Source organism: Myodes glareolus, chromosome 18 (genome assembly GCF_982192425.1).
Source record: "Myodes glareolus chromosome 18, mMyoGla1.1, whole genome shotgun sequence".
Lineage (NCBI taxonomy): Eukaryota > Metazoa > Chordata > Mammalia > Rodentia > Cricetidae > Myodes > Myodes glareolus.
Genome location: NC_142043.1, coordinates 59,783,969 through 59,810,024, shown reverse-complemented (window position 1 = coordinate 59,810,024; position 26,056 = coordinate 59,783,969). Strand labels below are relative to the sequence as shown.

Sequence of the window (26,056 nt, the reverse complement as noted above, 5' to 3'; positions counted from 1 at the left end):
ACAGGAAAATGCAGGATTCCACTGAGACAGCCATGCCAAATAGGAACACAAGGCTCTGCCTCTTCCCCGTCCTCTCAAGCCCCAGACCACCCAGACTATCTCCAGGCACAAGACAGTCTTCCCCCAGCTGGCGAAGGAGGAAAGGGTAACGGGAAACAGACAGGGAACTTCCACGACAGGACACACACTTGGGTCTCAACTCCAGGTGGGACCTGCACTCGGCAACAAGTCATTGGTGACAAAGGTAAACAGGTACCTATTGTGCACAGGCTGATTGGCCGGGCACACACGGGCAGTTATCTCTGCGTAGGCTTCAGCACAAGTCCGTGCCAGTCACTGCTCTGGCTGACCAAACACCAGATGCCACTCTGCTGCCAAACACCTGACCAGACACTATTAGCTACCACCCAGGCAGACGTGCCCCGTGATGTTTCTCTCCACTCCCACACTGGTAGCCTGGCCTCCAGACACCTGGGCTCTGCTCTTTGGCACATTGATCCAGGTAATATCTGCATGGCCTGTGGGCAGGAAAAGGAAAAAAAGAAAGAAAGAAAGAAAAAGAAAAATGTACTTCCTATTAGATCTGCAGACCGAGTCCCCTGTCATGGGCCCTTGACCTAAGGCCCAGCATCAGCCTAGACACAAACGGAGTCTTGCAAAAAGACTAGTGAAAGACAGCTTCCAACTGGCGATTTCTCATCACCTTCCAGGAACTCAGAGGAACAGAATTTCACTTGCCATCCGCAAACTACTTGGAACTTGAACAGGCTATTGTCTAGCTTCTTCACTTACAGAAGAGAATTCAAAGACCCGCAGAGCGCAAATGACTGACCAACATCAGGACGGCAGCTAATGGTACCACCAAGGGTGGGCAACAGAGAGGAGAACCAGGGAGTCTCAGCTCAACAAACCATCAACTCAAACAGCTGGACTACTCAACCCCGCTGGTCCTCAGCACAGTGATGACTGCACCAGTGAGGTGGGACTCCTACCACGGGAGGGACAACTGATCAGTGCAGGAAACGAGCCCCTCTCTCTTTCCCATCCTTCCAGAGCCACTGACCCAGGGAGCCCTTCTTCCAAGCATGGCCTTGCTCTCTCTCTCTATATGCCTGGTCCTCGGCTAACTCAACACAGGTCAGTCTGTCAGGCAGATGCACGTCCTCCTGCAAAGGGTGGGGGAGGGGTCGCTGGCATCCTCCCCCTTTTGCCAGCTAACCGCAGCCCTCTATTGTCATACAAGCATCTCTTCCTTTGTATAACTGCGTTTCTCCAACAACACTCTACTCCCCCAGAGCTTCAGTTAGAGCCAAGCAGGAACTCTGTGAGCCAGGAATAACCAGGATACTTCACTGTCAGACGCGCCAAAGAGGTGTTAAACCGCTCTTCAGAGGCACTTACCACCAGGCCAGAGAGCACAATCCACAATGTCACGCTAATCAAGGGGGCAGAGAACGCAAGGCCCTACCGAAGACTATGCCTTTGGCAAAGAATTGTAAGTCACAGCTTCTGAGAGCATTCCGAAAAAAACAGATGGCGTGGGCCTGGCCTATCTCAGGAACGCTGAGGTGTGGCTATATCTAAGAGTCATCAAAGAATCCACAGTATGGTAGGGTCCAGCCTAGGACAACTACCCTTACCCTCCTAATCTTACTAAAAATCCCATATGACAACTCCGAACTTTCAGAGGTCCAAGCCTTATCCAACTAGGCTCTCTCATGACCTGATGGAATTGCTTCAGGAGAGTCTGACAAAAGGAATCCTTTGGGTATACGCCCAAGAGTAGTACAGATGGATCTTGTGGCAGCTTGATTTTCAGCTTTTTAAGGAAACGCCACATTGATTTCCTTTAGTGGCTGCACAAGTCTACACTCCCACCAGCAATGAATAACTGTTCCTCTTTCCCCATTGTTAGGATTCAGGCATCTGCACTGGCCTGCCCTTAGGGGTTCTGACAGGCTACATCCTCAGCTGCAGCCACCAAGAGCACCTCCTGTGTACATTTGCTATGGTTCCCTTTTAAAAGGTGGGCCTTGTCTGCCTCCCTCTCTCTCTTTCTCTCTCCCTCCCTCCCTCTATCCCTCTCCCTTTCTCTCTCTCTTTCTCTTCTGCCACTCTTGTCCCCAGGGACCAGTCTCTGTCCCCCCCCCCCCCGCCCATTCTGCCCCTTCTCTCTCTTCTTCCAATAAACCTCCCATGTGAGCCTGCTGTGTGGTATGACTGCTTCCTGGCCATTTTTTTAAAAAATTATAACACCCACATCCTCACTAGCATATGCTGTCATTTGTTTTATTGATCTTGGCAATTCTGGCAAGGGTAAGATGAAATCTCAAAGTAGCTCTGGTTTGTATTTCCCTGATGGCTAAGTATGTTGAACATTTCTCTGTTTCTCAGTCACTCATGTTTATCTTTTGAGAACGCTCTAGTTTTATACCCCATCTTTAAAAATTGGGTTGCTTGTTCTCTTAATGTTCAGGGTGTTTTTTAGTTCCTTGTATATTCTAGATATTAACCCTCTATTATATGTGTAATTGGTAAGATCTTTCCCCTGTTCTGTAGACTACTGCTTAGCTCAAATGATGGTGGCCTTTGCTGTGCTTTTCAGTTTCATGAAGTCCCATTTATTAACTGTTGTTCTTAGTGCCTGTGCTACTGGTGTCCTGTTCAGGAAGTCTCCTCCTGTGCCAATGAGTTCAAAGTCATTCCCCCACGTTATCTTCTACCAGCATTCAGGGTATCTAGTCTTCTGTTGAGGGCCTTGACATCTTACTGCAGAGACATTTGCTCAGCCCTGTTCGTTGTTGTTCTACTCCTAACAGCCAGGAACTGGAAATAGCTTAGCTGTCTATCAACTAATGAACAGATAACGAAAACTGTGTTACATTTACACAGTGGGATATTATTTAGCTGCTAGGAAAACTTCGCATTTTGCGGGTAAATAGGCTGAGCTAGACACAATCATCCTGAGGGAAGTAACTCCAACCCTGAAAGACAAATACTGCATGTCTTCTCTTATATAGAGATACGAGCTTTTAATCTTTAGATATGTGTATTTCACGCTGAATGATCATGGAGGTTAGGTAGCTGGTAAGGGATCGGTGGAGAGGAAAGGATCTTCCAAGGAAGGGGAACTAGACTCTAGCATTATAGAAAGACGAAGGGGAAACTAGAATAGGAGGGTTATATGGAAAGGCAGGACAAAGGAGGAAACATGAAGGACAATTAGTACTGAAAGTCTTACGGATCCAATCATAGTGCGCACGCCTTTATCCTAGCACTCGGGAGGCAGAGGCAGGCAGATTGCTGTGAGTTTGAGGATAGCCTGGTCTACACAGTAAGTTCAGGACAGCTAGATTTATATAGTCAGTGAGACCCTGTCTAGAAAAAGCAAACAAAAAAGCCACATGGAAACCTACTGCTATGGTAGCTTCCTAAAATACACACCTATATGAAAGGAATTTAAACGGAGTCATCGTATAACAGGGGAGACAATGTTCCAACTGACATCTTATGCCACCAGTGCCAGGGTTGAGTTATATCTTGTTGGATCATTGGCAAAAGGGGTCTCAGAAGACTCCCTATCTCCCAAACGTCACAGGCCATTGCCAGGATTACTCCCCATAACCTGTTTGTAAGACCCTACTGCTGAAGATACCACTCACAAACATATCAAACACGGAAATATCAAGCTGGTGTCCAACTAGAAGCTTCACCCCCCTGCTGACTAGCACTCATGGTGTTGGGAGGTACTTTGCCTGCTACAGGAGGAGAAAAGTCATCATCAATTTCACCCGGCTACAAATCCTGTGACGTAGCTACAAGGGACCTTCCTGCAAGATGGTGCAATTGTGGCACCAACGTTATGGGAACAACCAATATTTTAAAAAAAAAAAATTAAGGCACACTCAATGAGATGGAGCCCATACACGACACTGCTAACATGGCCAAGAACCAGAGACTAGAAGCTGATGGGCCTAGAGGCAGAAAACCCTACTGCATATACTATTATCCTACTAAAGGAACACAGCAAAAAGACTCCTCATAACATATCACTTTGTACATAGAACAGAGCTCACTCGACCCTTATCACTGAAGTTTTTCTTGCCAATATCTTCTGCTAATATTGTCTCAAAAACAATAATGTTCTCCCAACCCCAATCCCCTTTTCCGAGACAGTTTCATGAAGTCTAGACTGGTCTTGAATTACTGAGTTTCTTTCTTGTATTTGCCTCTTTGGTGCTGGGTCTAGCATGTGCCGCCGTATCAGGCCAAAATGAAAAGAGTGAACATTTCCTCTTCCACATGCCCACCTTTTAAAGATATACATGGTGTCTATGGATTCCCAGAGGTAGAAGAGCCTGAAACCCTGGCTATGAAGCAAAGTCACTGAAAAGAACTTCTCAAAACACCCAGACTCGCCAAGAAAAGGAAAGCAAACAGCCCTGTGTGGAACTGCTCAGGAAGAAGAGAAGCCTTCCAGAATAACCTGCGGGCAGCAAGAAAATGAAGGCCTCAGGCAGGCCTGTAACTACCGGGAACTGAATCCTGGCAACAAGAGAATGTTAGCCTAATTCTGTCTTCAGCTTAGGCAGTCACTGGGCAGTGAACACGGTTACACTGCTCCTAGAAACGATGGCATTAAGATATATAACAGCAACAAAAATCACCAGTCAACCACTTTGGGGGTTGGTAACCATACCCTGTGTGTGGGTGTGGGGTGGTGCAGGGCGAGAGAGACAGAGACGAAGAGACTGAGATTTTTTTTTTTCCCTACAGGAACATCCAGCATAGGGGTCAAATGCCCTAGGTCTCTGTCAGGCTAAATGTCCACCTCTCCCATAGACACCTGTTCTGTGTGCTAATTAGCATCAAGCCACTAGCAGATTATGGCCTCCCAGTGCCTGGATGGCACTTCCATGAACAGCAAGTAAGAATCAAGCTCCAAAATATCGTGTGTTACCATGGCGATCTGTAGGAGGACGCGATCCAACGAACACGCCCCCATCCCCAGTCCTTCTCCAAACGAACCACAGCCCAGCGTAGCCTTGAAGAACCACCCACTCCCCCATCCCCCAAGCTTCAAAGAAAATGGTCTGGAAAAGGAAGGCCAAAGATAGAAGACCAGCTAAAAGTCACCTGCCCCAGCCTGTACTCCTGAAGCAGGAGCGTGGGTCCAATATGAGCGGCAGAGAAGACACCTGGTGCAGGAGTAGGACTGGAGGAATGGAGATGTCACACCAGGAGGCTCCGTCCTACCCTGTCTGGTCAGGCCTTAAAAACTCAGTAAACGCAAAGGGCCTCCCTCCCTTGGGAAATGACTTTGAAAGAGTTCAGGGTGCTGTGGACAGAGAGAAAGGAAAGAAGTTAATAGATACCCTCTGTCACCTCAGGTCTGGCAACAACAGGGGTTGGGGGGCAGGGGCAAGCAGGCAGTGTACCTTGGTTGTGGTGGCCATTTTCTAACTGCTGTATGGCATCAACCAGCTCAAATGGTTTCTACCCATTGAATCAGGAGCTGGACCCTTGCCAATGTTCTGGGGACCTAGCCACCCAGCCCCCAGAGCAGTAGATGCTTCTAGAAAAAGACAGCCCATGTCCTGAGTGCTCAGGGCCAGGTGTCCCTCCAGATAGTTGCTGACCAAGTCTCATCCCACTGACGATCCTGAACTCCCCTGACAGAGTTTCTGGAACCAGAGGACGGACTCAGCAGGATAAATAAACCACGGGGCCAAGTGCCGACAAAAGCAGGACACACCATCCAGACCAAGTCTCCTGTGTTTCCTCTGAGCCTCACCCACTAGGGCCTCCTTTTTGGATCCTCTCCTACACCCTTCCAGGTCCTCACTTGCTTTTCCACAAAGGCTATGTAAGCACAGTGACCCACACCATCTGGCCACTGAATAAATAAATGCCACAGGAGAGCAGACCAGGCTTCTACTAACAGCCACAACCTGTATCTATTTAGGCTAAGTTCTATCAGCCCCTCACAGCTGTTCCAGGGACGGGGCAGCTCATCACGACAAGCTGATAACCAACAAGGACTCCCATCTGAGGGTCCACAAGCCCATCTGACAGCTGGTAGTCCAGGGCCCCAGACACCAATTTTGACCACACCGAGGGCAGGCTCACCACCAAGCATCCAACCTAGCTCACTGCATTCCACTCCACCTATCCCTGGTCACCAGCTATAGGGATCCGCTACCAGAGCCACCCTTCATGCCACTATGACCGTAAATGACAAATTTTGCTGGGGACCCCATCTCTGATCTCACTACCACCCTAATCTCAACCCTCACACACCAGGGTCCCAGGGAGGCCTTGTTAATGCCCTGTAAGCGACCACAGGTACACCAGGCCCACAGATTAGAACCCGAAAAGCCACAGTATTTAACTGCTGCCCACTAGCGAAACTGGCCACTCCTCTGAAGGGCTGCCACATGAAACTCTGCCTGGAATATTTTCCTCTCCACACCCTTCCTCCGTTAAAAACCACAGATGTCTCCTCAGAGCCTCAAATCTACCCAACATTAAAGTCCGTTTAAAAACTTGTGTGTTTCTCCTTCCACCCGGTCTGCGAGCGCCTCACATTCAAGCTAAGGACGGACTCCAAACCACCTTCCTACCTCCCAGGGCATCACGGGGAACAAAGCTTTCCTGGGGGCAAGATCAGCGTTTTCCTGTCAATGCTGCACGCCGGTGGCCATGTCAGAACAAGTTGCTTAGACATGTAGGTCCCTGGGAATAATTTATTTTTCACTCGCAACTCAGAAAAGATTAAATCATGTAAGGGAAATAAGGAACAGACTGGTTTTTTTTTTGTTTTTTTTTAACTTACACTTGGTGTAATCTCTCACTTGAAAAATAGAGTGTAAGTACATTGTAATTTATATATCGCTTGAAAGGTTTTGCTCAGGTTTATCTAAGCTGGAAGGAAAAAATAAAGTCTATGGAAGGAAAATATCAGAAGGAAAGAGGTGGATAGAACGGGGCAGAGAAGAAGAGAAGGGAAACAACTGGGAAGAAAACAGGATAAAAAGCAGAGCAAAAAAAGGAGCAGGAAGAACAACCAATGGAGAGAAAAGTAAAATGAAAATTAAGCTTTGCCCGCAGATGAAGTTCCCAGGTGTGTCGGTGTGTCTGTTCCAATAGCTCGCCGAGCCACATCCCCCTCTCCAGTGTCCCTGACCGGCGCTGAGAGCCTCTCAGGGCTGGGCCTCCAGGTGGCAGCTGCATCTTAAAACAAACACACACCCAAGACATGAAGAACTGTAGGCTAAAAGGGGTTGAGATAGTAAATTTTATGCTGAGTGTATTTTAATACAATAGGGAAGAGGAGAGGAATCACACTGACTGAGGGGTAGAGTTAGAGACCTGGTGGGCTCTTGGCATTCCACCTCTATGGAGATTTAATTACTCTAGTTACTAAAGCATCTATGAGCGTAGTATTAGGAAACAAATCCAGGACTCCGAACCCAAGCGAAGGCACCTTTTACTCACGTTCCTAAAGGAGAAAGTACAGAGCTGAGTTGGTTTCCACTCTGAGGTCTAATATTTGGGCAAAAATGAGCAATGCTCAAAAATGAGCTTGCAGACCAAGTGAGCAGGTCAAAGCAGACGCCAAGGCAGACACGGGCACCATGAGTCTGCCCTCTGCAACCCCTGGGGAACACGCCAGTCCACATGGGGCATAGTCTGGAGCCCCACGGTGCTCTAAATATGGGTAATATACCCTAAAGGTTCTAAAGTGGCAGTATTCGGGAGTGCTGAGACCTCTGAAAGGCGGGGCCTGGCTAGAACTCCCTAGGTCATCTAGGACATGGCTTTGAAATAAACTGTGGGACCATCGCCTTCCTTTCTCTCGATTCCTGCAGCAGGACATGAGAGTTCCACTTCCTCATTTGGAACGTGGTTCTCCTAGTTAAGGTTTACTATTGCTGTGAGGGGACCCCATGACCACGGCAACTCTTATTATAAAGAAAACATTTAACTGAGAGGGCTCTCTTACAGTTCAGAGGTTCAATCTATCATGAAGGGGAGCATGGTAGCATGCAGTCAGGCACAGTGCGGGAGAAACAGTCGAGTATCCTACATCCTGCAGGCAACAGGAAGTGGACTGACACACTGGGTGTATCCTGAGTATGGGAAACCTCAAAGCCCGCCCCCACAGTGACACACTTCCTCCAACAAGGCCACACCCACTCCAACAAAGTCACACTTCCTCATAATGCCACACCCTAGTTTTATGGAATTATGGGGGCCAGTTACATTCAAACTACAACAATGATTAAAACTGCCTAGGCATATTTTAATCTGATCCATGTTTTTGCCATGACCTATCACCTTCACCAGGGGTCCAAACCCATGAGGACATCCAATCTTAAACCTAAGCCTCCATGAAACATGAATCAGCAAGAACCTCCCTTAACTAAATAAGTGAGTAGTCTGCGCCGGGTATATTGTTGCAGGGATGGGAAAAATGACTAGTATCATAAGCTTTTTCCCCTAAAACCTTATATGTGGGGGTCCTTGGCCACAGCCTGAATCTCTGGAGAGATTCCTGCAAAATACATCGGATAATACAAAGCAGACCCAGCCCTTCTTGGTCACCCCAGCCTCATCAGAGCTCTCTGCCCAGCCCCCAACCTGGGCAAGGCCAGAAAAGGCTTGAGAGAAAAATCTGGAGGTCACAAGGTGCAATATGATAAGCCAGACACAACAGGCCACAGTGTATGAGTGCACTTACACGATGTACTTAGACATGAAGCCCTCAGAGACCAAAAGCGGGATGGTGGTTGCTATTCTCTGGAGGAAGGCGAGGAGCTACTGTTCACAGAGAGCAGTGTTTCAGGGCAGGAGTATACAACAGTTCTCAAGAGGGATGGTGGTGCCAGCCACCAGAGTGTAACTCCCCCAAACCCACACTGTCAGGCTCCTCACCCGCAATGTGCTGGCATTAGCAGGGGAGGTCTCTGGGAGGCGGCCAGGTAGAGGATTCGTTCCCTTGAACGAAGAGAGGCTAAAGAGAGATTTTCCCTCTCTGTCACAAGAGGTCACAAGGGGAAGCCCACCAGCTATCAACCAAGCAGGCTTTTTAAAAAGTCTGTCTGTTCTTATTGTGTATGATGTTGGGGAGGGATATGGACCATGGTATGAATGTGGAGGTCAGAGAACAGCTCTCTAGAGTCTGTTCTCTCCTTCTACCTTTACACGGGTGCTAGGGATTAAACAAAGGGCCAGCAGGCTTGCACAAGCGAGCACTTTATCCAGTGGGCCATCTCACCAGCCCCGTGCAGGGCTTCTTCACCAAGACTCTGACCGTGCTGGCCCCGGGATCCGGAACCACCAGCCTAGAACTGAGAGAAATAAACATTTCCTGCGCAACACACCCAGCTGCTACACCTCACCCCAGGCCACAGAACTGTGCACGGGAGAGTGAGAACACGGCAGATGTGATGTCACGTGTATTTTCCTGACAGTTCAAAGGGGCTAAGGCTAGAACCAGGAGCAGAGCTCAGTGGGAGCACTGTTGTAGCTCTGGGTTCCATCGCGAACACAGAAAGGGATGGAGCTGGGGAAGGGAGAGATGCAAATGGAGAAAAGAGCCGGGAGTGGAAAAAGAAGACATAACGGGTTGGTGAAGATCTTTTCCCATTCTGTAGGCTGCCTTTTTGTCTAACTGACCGTGTCCTTTGCTTTATAGAAGCTTCTCAGTTTCAGGAAGTCCCTGCTTTTTATTGTTGTTCTCAGTGTCTGTGCTACTGGGGTTATATTTAGGAAGTGGTCTTCTCTGCCAATGCATTGAAGGCTACTTCATACTTTCTCTTCTGTTAGGTTCAGTGTGGTCGGATTTATATTGAGGTCTTTAATCCATTTGGACTTGAGTTTTGTGCATGAAGATAGATATGGATCTATCTGTATATGCTGACATCCAATTATGCCAGCACCATTGGCTGCAGATGCTTTCTTTTTCCCACTGTATAATTTTAGGTTCTTTATCAAAAATCAGGTGCTCATAGTATGTGGATTAATAGTCGGATCTTCAATTCAATTCCATTGGTCAACCTGTCTGTTCTTATGTCAATCCCAGGCTGTTTTCATTACTGTAGCTCCATAATAGAGCTTGATGTCAGGGATGGTGATGCCTCCACAAATTCCTTTATTATACAAGATGGTTTGGGCTATCCTACGTTTTTTGGCTTTTCCATATGAAGTTTGGAGATCAGTCCTTTGTCTGATACCCAAATATATAAAGAACTTAAGAAATTAGACATCAAAATACCAAATAATCCAATTAAAAAATGGGGTACAGATCTAAACAGAGAATTCTCAACAGAAGAATCTCTAAAGGCTGAAAGACACTTAAGGAAATGTTCAACATCTTTAGCCATCAGGGGAATGCAAATCAAAATGATTCTGAGATACCATCTTACACCTGTCAGAATGGTTAAGATCCAAACACCAATGATAGCTTATGCTGGGGAAGATGCAGAGTAAGGAGAACACTCCTCCATTGATGGTGGGAAAGCAAACTTGTACAACCACTCTGGACATCAGTATAGCAGTTTCTCAGACAATTGGGAATCAACCTACCTCAAGACCCAGAAATACCACTCTTGGGCATAAACCCAAAGGATGCTCAATCATACTACAAGGACATTTGCTCAACTATGTTCATAGCAGCATTATTTGTAATAGCCAGAACCTGGAAACAACCTAGACGCCCCTCAACTGAAGAATGGATAAAGAAAATGTGGTATATTCACATAATGGAGTACTACTCGGTGGTTAAAAAAAACATAAACAAAAACAATGACATCTTGAAATTTGCATGCAAATGGATAGAACTAGGGAAAAAAAATATCCTGAGTGAGGTAACCCAGACCCCAAAATATGAGCATGGTAGGTACTCACTCATAAGTGAATACTAGCTGTAAAGCAAAGAATAATGATCCTATAGTTCATGACCCCAGAGAGGCTAAGTAACAAGGTGAGCCCTAAGAGACACACATATAGATATCCCTAGGAAAGCGAAATAGACAAGATCTCCTGAGAAAATTGGGAGCATGGGGGTGGGAGGAGAAGGGAGGGTAGAAGAGGAAGAGGAGGGGAGAAGGGGAGTGGGGAGAAGAACTTGAGGGAATGGGATAGTCAAGATGGAGGAAGGACAAAGATGAGAGCAAGGAAAGAGATATCTTGATTGAGGAAGCCATTATGCGGCTAGCAAGAAATCTGGCATTAGAGAAATTCCCAGGAATCCACAAGGACAACTCCAGCTAAGACCCTAAGCAATGGTGGAGAGGGGGCCTGAACTGGCCTTGCCCTGTAGTCAGATTGATGACTATCTTAAATGCCACCATAGAACCTTCATCCAGCAACTGATGGAAACAGAGGCAGAGACCTGCTTCAGAGCACTGGCCTGAGCTCCCAAAGTCCAGCTGAAGAGTGGGAGGAGTGAGAATATGAGCAAAGAGGTCAAGACCATGATGGGAACACCCACTGAAACAGTTTACCTGAGTTAATGGGAGCTCACCAACTCTGGCTTGGTAGGGAAGGAACTAGCATAGGACCAAACTAGGCCCTCTGAATGTAGATGACAGTTGTATGGCTGGGACAGACTGTGGGGCCACTGGCTGTGGCACCAGGATTTATCCCTACTGCTTGTACTAGCTTTTTGAAACCCATTCTCTTTGGAGGGATACCTTGCTCAGCCTTGATATAGTAGGAAGGGGCTTGGTCCTTCCTCAAAGCAATGCACCTTACCCTCTCTGAGGAGAGGATGGGGGGGCAGAGGTGGAGGGACCGGAAAGAGGGGAGGGAGTGGGAACTGGGATTGGTATGTAAAATGAGAAAAGATAGTGGAAAAAAAAATGTATTGGCTAAATCCTGATGACCCAAACAAACTCAGTCGCCACGTGGTTTTCAGCAACCCCTGCTCCGGGGCCTCTCCCCAAAACCATGAGGGTGAGGAGCCTCCACCTTTTCTACCACAACTTCCATGCACAGCCCTCTTGGGACACAAGGGCCCAAAACTTAACTGACCAGGTCTCCCTGTGAGCCAAAGGAAGCACCTACAGCAGAGCTGGGAACCTCAAGGGCTCAACGGCACAGCTGGGAACCGGGGAGCGAGGGCCTGACTGCCTGCTCGCATCACATGAGACCATGAGTTCTGGTCATGTTAGAACACGACAGACCTCAGAAACAGTAGCTTAAGTGAAAGGAGCCAGACATAAAAGGCCACATGCGCTATGACTTTCCTCCATACATGTCCATAAAGTCAGTCTCCATGGACAGAAAGGACAGAGCCAGGGGTGGTGATACACAGCCTGGAAACTGGGAGGCTGCCAGACACCGGGGTCATAACTTAAGGTTTCCTTTTGAGGTAATCAAAGTAGCCCCCAAATTAGATCACAACTGTGATTACCCCACAAAATCACTGAGCTACATCCTTTCATCCTTTCAGTGAGTAAATTATATGTCAATAAAGCTGCTTGTGGAAAAAAAAAAAAGAAAAAGAAAAAAGAAAGGAACAAAGACACACCCAGACGAGAACGGAGCTGTGCCCACAGAGGCCAATGGGAGCAGAAGACTCAGGGGAGACAAGTCAAACCCAGGTGCTGCCCAGCTTCATCCCAAGCACCAATCAGGACAGTTCTCTCGCTTTCTAGGTTTCAAAGCAGAAGGCTTCCTGAAAGGGAGGGAGAAAAACAAACAGGCAGCAACAAAACCACAAGTAAATAAACTAAGTCTCTAGATTTGCACAAGGTCCAGTGACCCCAGTCTCCCAAGAAGTGAAGGCCAGGCGGGGTGGAGGACAGCGGGGTGGAGGACAGCAAGTGTATGGGACTAGAAGTCAAAGACCCCAGTGTCCTCGCAGGGGCTCGGTTCGCACAGGTGCTCCCACGTGAACACCACAGAGCTCTTCCCCCAGTCCTGTCTGGCTCCTGGCTGCCGAAACTCCGCAGAAATGACAGATAATTCAGGCCGCCTCTGACCCTCAGCTACAGGTTACAGCTGCACCCCATATAGATCATACCTGGTGACACCAAAGCATTAGCAACCTAACGTCTCCCAGTCCCCTGGCTTGGTAAGATAGTTTAATCTGTCTCTATTACAGTATTGGCTTCCCTTCTGGAAGCCCCATAACTGGGCTGGAAGACAGTTCAGCTAGGCAGAGGTGCTTGTGTGCAGACCTGACATTCTGGTTTGATTTCTGTCACTATAATAAACACCATGACCAAAACAACACAGGGAACACGGTTTACTTGGTGTCACAGGCCACAGACCATCATCGAGTAAGGAACTCAAGGCAGGAAGGAGCTTGAAGCAGAAACCATGGAGGAAAGCGGCTCACCAGCTTTTCTCCGGCTTGTTCAACTAGCGTTCTTATATAACTCAGGCTCGCCTGCCTGGGATGGCAGTGCCCACGGTGTGCTGGGCCTTCTTACATCAAACAGCAATGAAGAACATGCCTCACAGACATGCCCACCAGGCAATCTGATGGAGGCAATTCTTCAGCGGAGGGAGTTCCTATCCCCGTGACTCTAGGTTTGTGTCAAGTTGACAGCTAAAGCTAATTATGACACTTGACCTGAGTTTGATCCCTGGATCCTAATCCTACAAGGCAGTGAGAGAGAATGACTGCAGAGCTGTCCTCTAATACACACAAGTGTGCACACATGTACATGCACACACACTCATGCACACACACTCATGCACACACATGCGCACACACATACACTCTTACAGAAATAAAATATGAATCAGTGAATGAAAACCTCCCAACCATCTTTTTAAAGTGGCTCTAAGCATTCCCTTTATAAACTGGCAGAACGGTTGCTGGGGGTGATCCTTGACTTTTACCAGACCCTAGCTTACAAGGCCCCTGAAGTCACAAGGCCAGGTACTACAGGAGCACCGCAAGAAGACTGCCCCATCTAGGAGTCTCACCTATCCCAGGTGGCTCATTCTGTGCTGGGCTCAGCTGACATTGGTAAAGGGCCTTAGTCCTCTGGCCTGGTATGCCTGAGGTCTGACCCCAAACGATTTATTTGGCTTTCTTTAGGAGTTACAAAACACGTAAAGCATACTGGACTGTCATAGTCCAGTCAGGTTTCCACAATAGTATCATCCACTAGAGGGCTTATTAATAGACAATCAAAAATTATTTCTCACCATTTTGGACACCAGAAGTCCATTAGAAGCCATGTCTACTAAGAGCCCACTTCCTGCTTCAGATAACAGCGTCTTTCTTCATATTCACGTGGCAGAAAGAATAGAAGGTTCTCTGAGATCTTTTTTTAAAGGCCACTAACCTCATTCACAAGGGTCTCCTCCTTATCATCTAATGCCAATCATCACCCGGAAACCGGAATGGGCCTGGGATGTACCTCAGTGATACAGCAATTGCTTAGTATACTGGGCTCTAAGCTTGATGCCCCATATGAGAAAAGAAAAGAGGAAAGGAGATGGGAAGGAAAAAGGGAAGAGAAGGAAGGGAAAGGGAGAGAAGGAAGGGACATGGAGGAAAGGAAGGAATCTCTTTCTTGGAACTTTGTAAAACAAGAGAAGAGGACCATGTCTCTAAGTGGCTGAGGTCTTCAAGTCTTCCTGAACGCTGGGACCATATTTTTTCACGGTAGCAATAGGTTTACACCAGCCACTCTCTCCCACCAGACTAAAAAGACTCGCAGGGAAGGTCTGTCTCTGGTCAGACAGCAGATCAAGGTGTCTCACACCCCAGGAGTCACCCTGTGTCATGTGACTCACAGCGCTCCTCGGCTCCAGCACGAATGCCGTGACCTTAGCCAGGCTATATTCTAGGCGTCTGGACGCCTCACTCACCCTCAGACCCGACCAGTGGACAGCATATAATTACGATAACGATCTTGCTACAGCCACTTCACAAGAATGTTCCAAGGGCCCATGAAACTGCCTCAAAGAAATCACATTTACTACACAAACCACATCTCGGTCTTCCAACTCCAGCATTGGCAGGTACCTTTATCCAACTTGCTGGCTACTGTTTTGATGGGCACCATAAACCCTCGGGTCACAGCAATAACAGTCAGCATCCAGGACACTGGATTTGCAGGACTCAGAGCGCTCTTTTTAGCTGAGCAGGGGATGCTTAATGGTCAACGGAGAAGGACCCACCATCTGTCAGAGTGTCTCCATAGCTAAATAGTTTCATTCCTAAAGGAACCGTATCATCGGCCCCTGAAGAGCCACAGCTGTTTATTAGATCGGATTAAGTGGGTTTGGCTAGGATTCAGGAGGGTCTAAGCAAACTAACACCTTAAGGATGGATCCTCACGGATGGAGAGATGGCTCAGTGGTTAAAGGCGCTTGCTGTTTGTCCAGAGAACTCAGGTTCAATTTCCATCATGTACATGATAGCTCACAGTAATAACTCCAGTTACAGGGGACCTGATGACTTTTCCTAGCCTCTGCAGGCACCAGACACATAGATGATAAGTATGCATATGTACATAAGGGCAAAACAATCTTACATTTAAAATTTAAACCTAAAAAATGGAGTCTCAGGTCATTCTTATCACGCTCTTAGCGCCTAAGGCACGTAAAGACCAACCTAGGCTCTGAAACTTCTCCACTGGACACACAACCTCTTCTTGAGGACCCAGAGTATGGCAATTGCTATAGGACGGAGAAGCAGGACACCCTCTGCCTTCTTTGTCTCCCTGAAGAAGGAAGCCAGCCAGACCCAGGATCAACAGGAAATAAGGACTAACACAGAGTTAAAGAAAGATACACGAGAGAAAGACTTTGATGCTATGAAGGGTTTGCTTCTGTTGGTTGGTTTTAGAAGGATAAGCTCATAAAGGTAAAAAGTCTTTTCAAATTCATGAAGAAAAGCAAGAGAATTTCTCAGAAGGCAATGCCAGGTATATACATGATGTTCAAGAAATACCCTCAGGTTACTGAACAGGGAAAAGCAGTTGCCTTGGAAAAGGTTATGAATCGGGATGAAGAAGTATGGGAAAGGCTGTGTTAGCAGTAATTTTAGGAGGCTATCGAGATGGTTTGGGTCCATTAAATACTTGCTTTGCAAGAATGAGAACCTCGGTTCATCCCCCAGCACCCACAATAAAGAGTGTGAGGGCACACGCTTGTAACCCTAGGGCTGAGGAGGCAGAGGCAGGAGGATCCGGAGGCTCCCTGGGTCCTCAGAAGAGCAGAAGGTTAGAATAAAGTTACTGCTTCTAAAAATAAAAACGAGACGATTTTAGGGATGGATACAGATTCGTGGTAAAGCACTGGCCAGCTTAGCCTATTCAGTAAAACCTTGCCTCAAAAAAAAAAAAAAAACCAGAAAGAAAGAGGAAGAGAAAGAAAACTTAGCTCAACAGACAGGACCTCAGCAATGACTTGATCTGGTCACCAACTGAGTTAACTGAACAGAGATGTGATGGCTTCTGAGCTTTAGCCTGTGGCTCTCCTGGTGCCTTGGCTCAGTGATGACTCAACAACTGCCTACTACACAAAGCCTTTTTTTTACTTTTCCCTTTTTTTGAGACAGGCTGAAGTTGGTGGGTAGAAAGACGATCTTGAATTCCTAACCTTCCTGAGCACTGATATCTCAGGCATGACTGGTTGATGTGGCACTGGAGACTGAACCCATGGCCTCCTACATGCCAGGCAAGCACTCTACCAACTGAGCCAATCCCCAGACCTGCACTTTTTTGCTCAAATGTGTCCTATAACACAGCCATTGAAAACCAGCCCGAGCACCATTTACCTCTTCGCCACGACATAATCTTTTCTTTGTGGATTTCAACCCTGCACCTCCCACGTTTTGTATGCCCTCAGCTACTTAGACTATGACTTTTAAGAAATTAGTGTTCAGGAGGCAGAGACAGGAGGATCTCTGTGAGTTTGAGGCCAGCCTGGTCTACAGAGCGAGTTCCAGGACAGGCTCCAAAGCTACAGAAAAACTCTGTTTTGAACCGCCCGCCCAAAGAAAGGCAAAGAAAAAGAAATTACTAAATTGATCCTTCTCCAGGGTCTAGCCCTCGCCCTTTACCAAGGAAAGTTCTTTCTCTATCAGACAGACACCATTACATAAAACCGCCACCAATCAAAATACAGAGTCATGGGGCTCAGTCCCAATCCATACATCTGCAGTACAAGTTTCTGCATCTAAGGTTCAGGGAAAAAGGGATGGAAAGATTCTAAGAGCCGGAGGGTCGGGGAGTCTCTCCTAGAAAGGCCAGAAGTCACACCCATGAGGTCTCACCAAGATGGCTGCCTAAATGAGCTGAACAAGGGCGGGGGGGAGGGGAGATCAGGGCCTGAACCCTAGGTAAAGAACCACAGGCAGCTAAAGAGTGCCAGAGCAAAAGAATTAGTCTTCCCCAGGGACAAGCAAACCAAGTGATTACCCAATACCGAATGATCAGCCCTGAAAACATACATATACATAACATTATATAAACTAAGCAGGCTGGATATATTCAGGAACGAACACACACACACACACACACACACACACACACACACGAAGAAAAAGAGGCCATACGTTTGAAGGAGCAGGGTTCGGGGTACATGGGAGGGTTTGGAGGGAGGGGAGGGGGAAAATGATGTGATTATAGTATGATCTCAAGTTAATAAAAAAAAAAAACCTATGGGATCAATTCAGTGGTCTTAATCCCAACTGATGCTTTTCCAAGAAGAATTTTGGACATTCACAGCTGCTAGGAAGGAGATACTGTGTGAAAAGGCCTTTAAAAAATTACTGCACACCAAGGAGACTGGCCTCAGAGGGAATTATTTCAAGACCTTATTCACATGAGCCTCCAGCAGCGTGAGAACACACATTTCTGTTGTTTCCCCCAGCCTGGGGTATTTTGTTTTGCAATAGTGCTAGCTGACTAATACACGGGGCCACTTCAAGACTGTGGGTGTGAAGGCCAGGGAACCAGGAAGACACCAGCACTAACAGGTGTTTTCCTAAAGAAAACACACCTGTTAAGGACCAGCGGCTAGGGAGTTAAGGGTGAGAGTGCCGCCCCAGGGAATTTTAAAGCCATACTTAAACTAAGCACACTAGCCACTGGACAAATAGTATAGGATTCCATTTACATAAGACACCGAGGATAAGCAAGTCCCAGAGACAAAAGGTAGACTCCTGGCTGCCAGGGGCTGGAGGCCGGGAGAAGAAGGAATTATTTAGATGGATACAGTTTCTGTTTAGAAAAACCAAACAGTTGAAAAGATAGGACGGGACTTTTGGCTCAGGGATACAGTCTGTGCTTAGCAGTGCCCTGGGTCAGTCCCAGACCTCCACCCCCCAGAAGGGTATTGTAGACGTGAGTGCTGGTGATGGTTGTACTAGCTGCCACTGGACAGAATAAGGATCCACTTGGCAACAGTGCTCTTACCTAGCACACACAACGTCCCTGGGCTTGATTTCTGATGATGTCTCAAAGATTGAAACTGCACATTTTGTTATGTAGATTGTACACTAAAAATAACAAGCACATTACGCTAACATTTCAATTAAAATTACTACTACATTTTCTAAAGAAAAAACAAGTTTCCTCGAGGCCAAGCGGCTGTGTTTTTACAGCCGGGATGAACACTGAGGGGTTTATAATAAGCATGTCATCGCCTCAAGACTTGATACAAAAACACTGGCCTTAGCCGAAACTTAACCTGCTACTTAACAACCTGAGAACACTTCCCAGATACCTGTTGGTTCACCCTGCACATAAACCTCTCAACCCACAGGAGGAAGCGACAGCCTGGGCCGGCTAACACTGCCTGATCCCAAGTAGCTTCAGCAGACTGGCTACCTGGACTTGTCCTGGTAGAGGCAGCAGTCACACACACAGGCCACCCCAACCACAGGACTCTCAACCAATGAGGAGATAGGTGTCCTAAAGCCAGAGGCACCACGTTAGCCAAAAGAGAATCACAGGGCAGGCTTGCAACAGCCCTCTTAGTTCCCTTAAAGAAAAGTCTCAAAATACTTTATTCTGTTCCCTAAACACCTCAGGCTGTTGGACCACCCACCTCCACCTCTACCTCTGCTCAGGGGAAGCCTGCACTCAAGTCTGAGGCAGCCATGAGATCTGGTCTAAAGAGGCCATGACCGAGCCATCAAAAGGCCGGCGTGAAGGTTAATGGTCCACAATTACCCACGCAAATCTGTTAGTCACCCTCTAGTCAATTACCCAAGAGAAAGACACCAATACCCAAGGGGTAAATGAAGATGCTCAACGAAGGAGATGACAACCCACTGAGAGCCACAGTGAGACACAAGACCCTCAGTTCAGGCTAGAAGCAGCTTGGCAGGACAGCATGGGCTCAGCAAGGAAATCCCTACGCTTAAACCCCAGGAAAAATAAATCCAAGGGGCACACATACAAGGGGCTCTGGGGAACAAAGGAGTAGAGGTTTCAATCACATTATTCCCCAGGTCTATAGGAGGGAAGGGCCTTGCACGGTGTGCCACATTAACTGTACCCGCTGTCTGAGAGGCTGAGGGAAGACAATTGCTGGGGCTCAGGAACTTAGGGCCAGCCTAGGCAACATGGTAAGCCCTTAAATCAGATGGATGGGTAGATGGATGGAAGGAAAAAGAAAGAAAGGAAGGAAGGAAGGATGAATGGATAGAGATTAGACAGATGATAGATAGATAGATAGATAGATAGATAGATAGATAGGTAGATAGGTAGATAGATAGATGTTAGATAGATGATAGTACACAGACAGACAGATGGATAGATGAATGAATGGATAGATAGGTAGATGACAGACAGACAGATGTATAAAAAGCAACTTGAATCCCTGCTATAAGGTGGGTAAACACCAAGGACATTACATTTAAGAGAAAGGAGCCAGTCGTGAAAACACCAACAGTGTGTGATCGTACCAACGTGAGTCACCCAGAATCTTCAGCTCTCAGAAGCGGAAAGGAACGTGGTGCTGCTCCGCACTGGGAGCAGAATGTACTGCCCACCAGAGCCAGGATCTCTGCGTTCGTGACAGGTGTGCCACACGCAGGCACTCGGTGTCACAGAACTGCAGGCCCAGAAGTGGTCGGAACAGGTTCCGAAAGCAGTTTGGCTGATTAGCTTTAAAGTTTCCGGTGACGCACAGCACCTAGGAGGCAAAAGCAGGCCGATCTCGGAGTTTGAGGCCAGCCTGCTCTGGACTGCGCGCATCCAGCCAGCCACAGTGACGCAGTGAGACCCCGTCTCAAACTAACAAATTCCTCGTCTGAGCACATGCTTTTCCCTTGGCTCCCGAGCTCACTTCCATTCCTGACGCTGCTTCCCCTTTAATAAATGCTTCCTATTTCTACCTCTTTAAAAAAAATTTTTTTTTTTGAGATTAGCTCTTTCTATGTAACTCAGGTTGGCCTCAAACTTACAATCCTGCCTCAGCCACCTTCAATGAAATGGTGCGTTTTATATTACACGCATTTTCTAGTTTAAAAACCAATCTACAATCCCAACACTTGAGAGGAGAGGGAGGAGGATCAGAAGTTCGAAGCCAGTCTAGGCTACTATATAGTGAGTCCCTGTCTCAATACTGTCCCTTCCCAAACACACACAAACTCCAGAGCCACAGAAGGTGAACTTGGGACCTCAGTCTTTCACTGCCTCTCTTGAACAGATGGCTCCCCACACCTTCGGCTGCTAGACCACTGCTAAGACACCAAGAAAGCTCTGGGAGTCCCTGATCTCACTTCCGTCTAAACATGGATGAACACATCCCCTCTTAACTCCTAAGCTTCTAGATGGCAAAGGCCACATCTTATCCGTGGTCTACACAGGACCAAGAGAAGGGTTCTGCGTAGAAAAGGGCCCATGCCTATCTGTTTTTACCTTCACAGGTTTGGATGCACAAGGACCCCAAATATACCCACTTATGATTTCCAGGTAGACATATTGGGCACCAGGAAGAAACAACATGGTACCATGAGCCAGAAGGCCTGGAGCCCTGGGTTCACACACCCACGAACTTCATCTTTGCTATTTCTCGGTTGCAATCCTTATGGAGACAGACAGCCCACCACCAGGTGACGGAAGAGCCCATGAGGGACCTTGCATAAGGCACAGAGCACTGTGTGATGGCTTCAGTTCCTTCCCTTAATGTCCCTTGCAACTTATCTGAAGGGATTGAAAATTACCAGAGCTGGGCCACTGTGCCTGCCCTGACAGAACATTAGGGCGACCTCCCCCACTCCCATATAAACACACACTGTAATTTTTCTTATTGTTCCTTTAGGCCACTAAGCCCCACCCACAGCCATCTAATGAACATCAGTAAGGAGCCCCAACAGAGACAGATGGGTGAGCGGCGACTCTTTCCCCCTCCCTTACAGGACAGAGAAGAGGGTTCAGCACAGTTTAAATGTTTGTTGGGCTACAACAGCTGGGCATGTTAGGGTCCAAAAGAACAAAACTCACACAGTGCAGAACACTAAGAGCGAGCCCTAACATAAGCTATGAGTGGCAAGCGATCACGACGTGTCTGTGTTGGTTTCTTAACTGTCACAAATGTACCCCTTTAGTGGGGAATGCTGCTTACAGGAGAGACAGGTGTGGAGGCACTGGGTATATGGGAAGTCTGTACACTTCCCATTCAGTTTTGCTATACACCTCAAAGTGCTCTGATAACTTTAACTATATATATATAGATCGATAAATATAGATATAGATATATAAAAGTCTAAGAAAAAAACATAAATCTTGCTTTTGAGCACTCCGGTTTATTATTTGATTATTCACTGTGGCACGGCAGACTGAACCCAGAGTTCTCACCACTACTAAGCCACATCTCAGTCCTTTCAGGTGATGCTGTTCCTCCTTAATTGTTAAAAATATCTGAGGACACTTTGCCAATTCGAACATGGTTTTAATTCCAGTGCTCCAGAGGAGGAGACTGGTGGATCTTTGTGACTGAGAGGCCAGCCTGATCTCCGAAGTCAGTTTTAGGGGAGTGAGGGCAACATAGTAACACCCTGGCTCAAAAAATAAAAAGAAACAAGTCTGAAGGAGAAGGGTATGGTGGTGCACTCGGGAGGCAGTAGTTTGCTGCAAACAGAAGGTCAGCAGTGGTCTACAAATTGAGTTTTAAACTAGACAGGACTTCATCGAAGGTCCTGTGTCAAAAAAGGCACAAAAGAATGTTTTAGGGAAAAAAAAAAAGAGAGAATATGGAGCTTCAGGGTAGTCGAAGAAGGATTCTGAAAGTTCTAAAATAGGAAATTAACTTCTAAGCCACTTCCTGAGAAACTATCCTGCATGTCTCTCGCGCCCCGCTTCCTTCCCGTTTTCCTACCTTTACCTACTCTGACTTGCACTAGGGGCTCATTATGTGGAGGGCAACATTGCCATTTCTACAGTAGGTACAGGAAAGGCTAGGCTCAGCTTTCTGGAAACTCAGAGTTCCCTGAGAGTACCAGGCTGCAGGTCTCCACGAAAGCCTCTCATGTTCTTCTTTATTAAAAACGTCCCCAATCACCATAGCACCAAAGGGGCAGCTCAAGCGAGTTCAATTCGCAAAAAGCTGGCTGGACACGGCTGGTGCCCGGTCACCACTGGGCAAGCCTCCAGACCTGGAAGGAGCTGATTGATATGCCCACAAAGCCAACTTCTGACTCCCACGGCTTCTCAACCGTCCACTAGAGACAAGGAATGCAGCTGAACCAGGCTACAGGCAGACAGGTCCAGCTACGTACGGCCATCAACCATACGCACTGGGTTGGGAAGGGGAGCAACTGGAGGCACCTAACCAGGGCAGAGCGCTGAGCTTAAAAAGGCAGCTTAATTCAGCCAAAAATAGCTTCGCTGTTTCAAAAGGATTCTGACAAATGAAGCACGTGCAACTCCATCAGCAGGAAAAGGAAAAAAAAAAATCACTGAAGCAAAAGACCACATCAGCCCAACAGAGGCAAGGACTCCAAGCGATTCCTAAGAGCTGGACACCCCCAAATCCCATGTCTGCTATCACCCCTCCTCCCCCCTCTTTACTCCAACTGAAAATTCTGCCTAACTCTCAAAACCCAGTCCCATTTCCCCACGGAGCCAACGGGACCTATAAGCAGCAAAGAAGTTATCATTTCTCCTTAGTGCTGGAGTCAGACCATGGATGAGGAGCCCCAAACAAGAACCTGTTGAGGGTTCATCTTAGGGCAAACAAGGAGGCATGGGCACACCTGACCGGAGGACCGGAAGAGAAGGTGAGGTCTGGAGATGTAACTGAGACCCCATGGTGTAGGGGTAGTAGATCTAGCGGTGCAGCATGCCTCAAATGTGTCTGAGCCCCAGTACCTACCGCAAAAAGAAAAAGGCGGACAAAGTCCAACGGCAGCGGATGGAGGAGTGCTCTGTGCGTGAGTAATGGTGAAGCAGACATAGGAAAGCCAAGTCGATCAGGACAATGACAGATTGGCCCCACATAAAATCCTCAACCTATTGATTTCCAGCGGCCCACTGAGTCAGCACTACTCCCTTCCTATCTTCATCTGCTCTCACCTGCTGACAAGAGAATCCGACACATCTAAGACCTTGAGGCAGCTGGCACGTCTTGGGTTCCCCTAAGGTGCCATATAACAGCTCCAAGACCAGGACAACCAGGGGGAGACTATCCAAGCACGGGTCACTCCCCACTCAAAGGAGCTGATCAAGGTGGCAAAGATGCTCTGACTTTTTTTGTCCAGCATGGAGAGAGCACAGGGCGTCTATCTCCCAATGCTTCTGCAAAGCCCACCTGCTTAGAGTTAAGACCAAGAGAGTAAGCCACCAGCCATTCCCTCCAGTCCCCCCTCACCCCCATCCCATTTGCCTTCAGGAGGAAGGAGGTGGAGTTAGTTCAGGCGCAGGGCCAGGGAAACACAAAAGCACTTGAAAATCACACCAAAAAGTACCCATTTTCCCCAGGCCAATCTACTCCTTAAGGAGTCCCGAGCAGGTCCAAGTACACCCACGCTGGTACTCACCTGCATCCCCCTGGAAGGTGCTGTCCCCGTCACTGGGCCAGATCTGTCCGGTCTTGCGGACTCCTACAATGGTAGCCTCAGACACCACAACCTGGCACTGTCGGTGCCGCTTCTGACACTGTGGCGTCGGGGGGCTGCTGCTGTCAAAGGACTGCTGAGAATTCTGTGAGGGTGAGCGGCTCTTGTCCCGGAACATACGGTAGGTGGTGGGACTTGGGGACACGCGGCTGGACTGACCAGAGGAAAAGTCCTCCTCGCTGGAGGTGAGGTTCTCATTGGAGCTGCAATCCGGGGTGTAACCACCGCCGCTGTCCTCAAAACTCCGGGGGGAGTAGGACCTGCGGGGCCAGGTGAGGCGCTTCTCCTGCTCCGAAGTGCTCTGGCTTCGCAGGAGCGGGCCCTTGCCCTCCCCTTCCATCATACCTCCAACGTAGATGCTCTGGTAGGGTTGGTACTCCAGGGGCGGCCAAGGGGGCCTGTTGCCGCCGTTGGCATTGATTAGGTTGTCCTTCAGGAAGCGGGGATTTAACTCCGCATCCTCGAAGTCACCGTCGAGGCCACAGCTGCTCTCCGAGGAGCGCCCGCGGTAATGGGGTCTGGGCGCTTCCCCCAGACCCTGCCCAGTGCTTTGCTGGGACTTCTTGCGCTCCATTTGCATGGCCTGGCTGCCTAGAGAACTGATCCGGTCGGATACCTCTTTGTCGTTGACCTTCACCAGGCCACGCTCGTGGTGGAACTCGACGTTCACGTAGAAGGGCTTCTCAGGGTCGCCAGAGCAGGGCTGGGCAGGTCCCTTGCGGATCTTCTCGAAGTTGGATCTGAGTGCCGCCACGCTGGTGGGGGGCCCTCGGTCGTCCCTATCCGCCGGCGCAGCAGCCGCTGGTCTGCGGGCGGACGGCGGCCGTGCCTTCCCCGGTGACCCCTCTCCGTCCGGCCGCGCCTCGGACTCCTCGACGGGCGCCGGGTCTGCGCCGTCGGCGGGAGCGGGCGGCTGGCGCTGGGCGGGCGCTCGGGGTTCGGCGGCACCGTCCGGGGGCTGCGCTGCGCGGCGGAAGCCCCAGCGCTGCCGGTCGTAGCTCTTCTTCTCCTTGGCCAGCAGCGTCTGCAGGTAGATCATGCGGAAGCGCTCCTGGTTCACCTCCTGTTCCAAGCGCCTAATGGAGGCCTTGCAGCGCTCCAGCTCCTGCTCGATGTCACCCACCGAGCGCAGCTCCATGCGCGGCGGCTCCGAGTCCGGGAACTGCGCCCTCCACGCCTCGGCGAAGCCCACGGAGTCCACCATGGCACGGCCGGCCGGCTCACCTGCGCCGCGGGGCTGCACGCCAGAGCCCGCCTTAGCGACGGCGCGACCTTCTCACCGGGCTCGGCCCGGGGCGCCCGGCGGCTCCCATGGCCCCGCGGCGGCGGCGAACAATGCCCTCCCCCCGGGGATCGCAGGTGAGGCGGGCGGCTCGGCAGCAGCAGGGGGGTTGGGGGTGCGGGCGGGGGGGGAAGGGCGCGGGGTTGCGCACGCCGCTATTGTGTGCGGGGCTCCGCGGCGCGCGCGGCGGCGGGAGCCGTCCTCCGCAAAGCAGGGCCGCCGCGGGCTCCCGGCTGCAGCCCCCACGCTCCTCACCTCCGGTTCCCGCCCCGCAGCCCCGCTGCCCCGCAGCCTTTCTGGCAGGCGCTGCGACCAGCCCGGCCAGCTCTCGCCGCACTCCCGCCCGGGCCCGCACTCAGCGCCGCAGGAAGGGGAGGACCGGGGGGCGGTGGCCGTGGAGCGATTGATGGGGCCGGGCGCGCCTCTTAAAGGGGCCGCGTCGCGGGCGGAGCTCTGGATCCTTGAAACAGACCCGGACGGCGGCTACCCGGTCTGGACACAGGAGCACAACAGATCGGGTGATTCGGAGCGATCCTTCCACCGGGGAGGCCCTGGCTTCTTCTTCACACCTGGAGCAGATATACTTGGTTCCTCTTTTTTGCACTGCCAGGGTACCTACCAACCTCGGTGTTGGTCGTCCCAGGGAACACCCCCGCAGGGTCCAAACTACAGAGAAAACAACCAAGGCAGGTCACCCAATGAGACATCCAGGGCCAGACTGGGTT

At 49.2% G+C, this 26,056-nt stretch overlaps 1 protein-coding gene across 2 annotated transcripts in view; it reads right to left on the bottom strand.

Moving 5' to 3' along the window:
- The window catches only part of Bcr (BCR activator of RhoGEF and GTPase), a 140,234-nt gene extending 114,552 nt beyond the window's left edge, over nt 1–25,682 (bottom strand). The window contains exon 1 of one of the 2 annotated variants that reach the window (XM_087898234.1): nt 23,972–25,682. In XM_087898234.1, coding sequence (XP_087754360.1) covers nt 23,972–25,253 — 1,282 coding nt within the window. In that variant the 5' untranslated portion in view covers nt 25,254–25,682. The remainder of the gene's footprint in view (nt 1–23,971) is intronic. The other variant, XM_087898233.1, reaches the window with a different exon arrangement.
- Between the last annotated feature and the right edge of the window lie 374 nt (nt 25,683–26,056).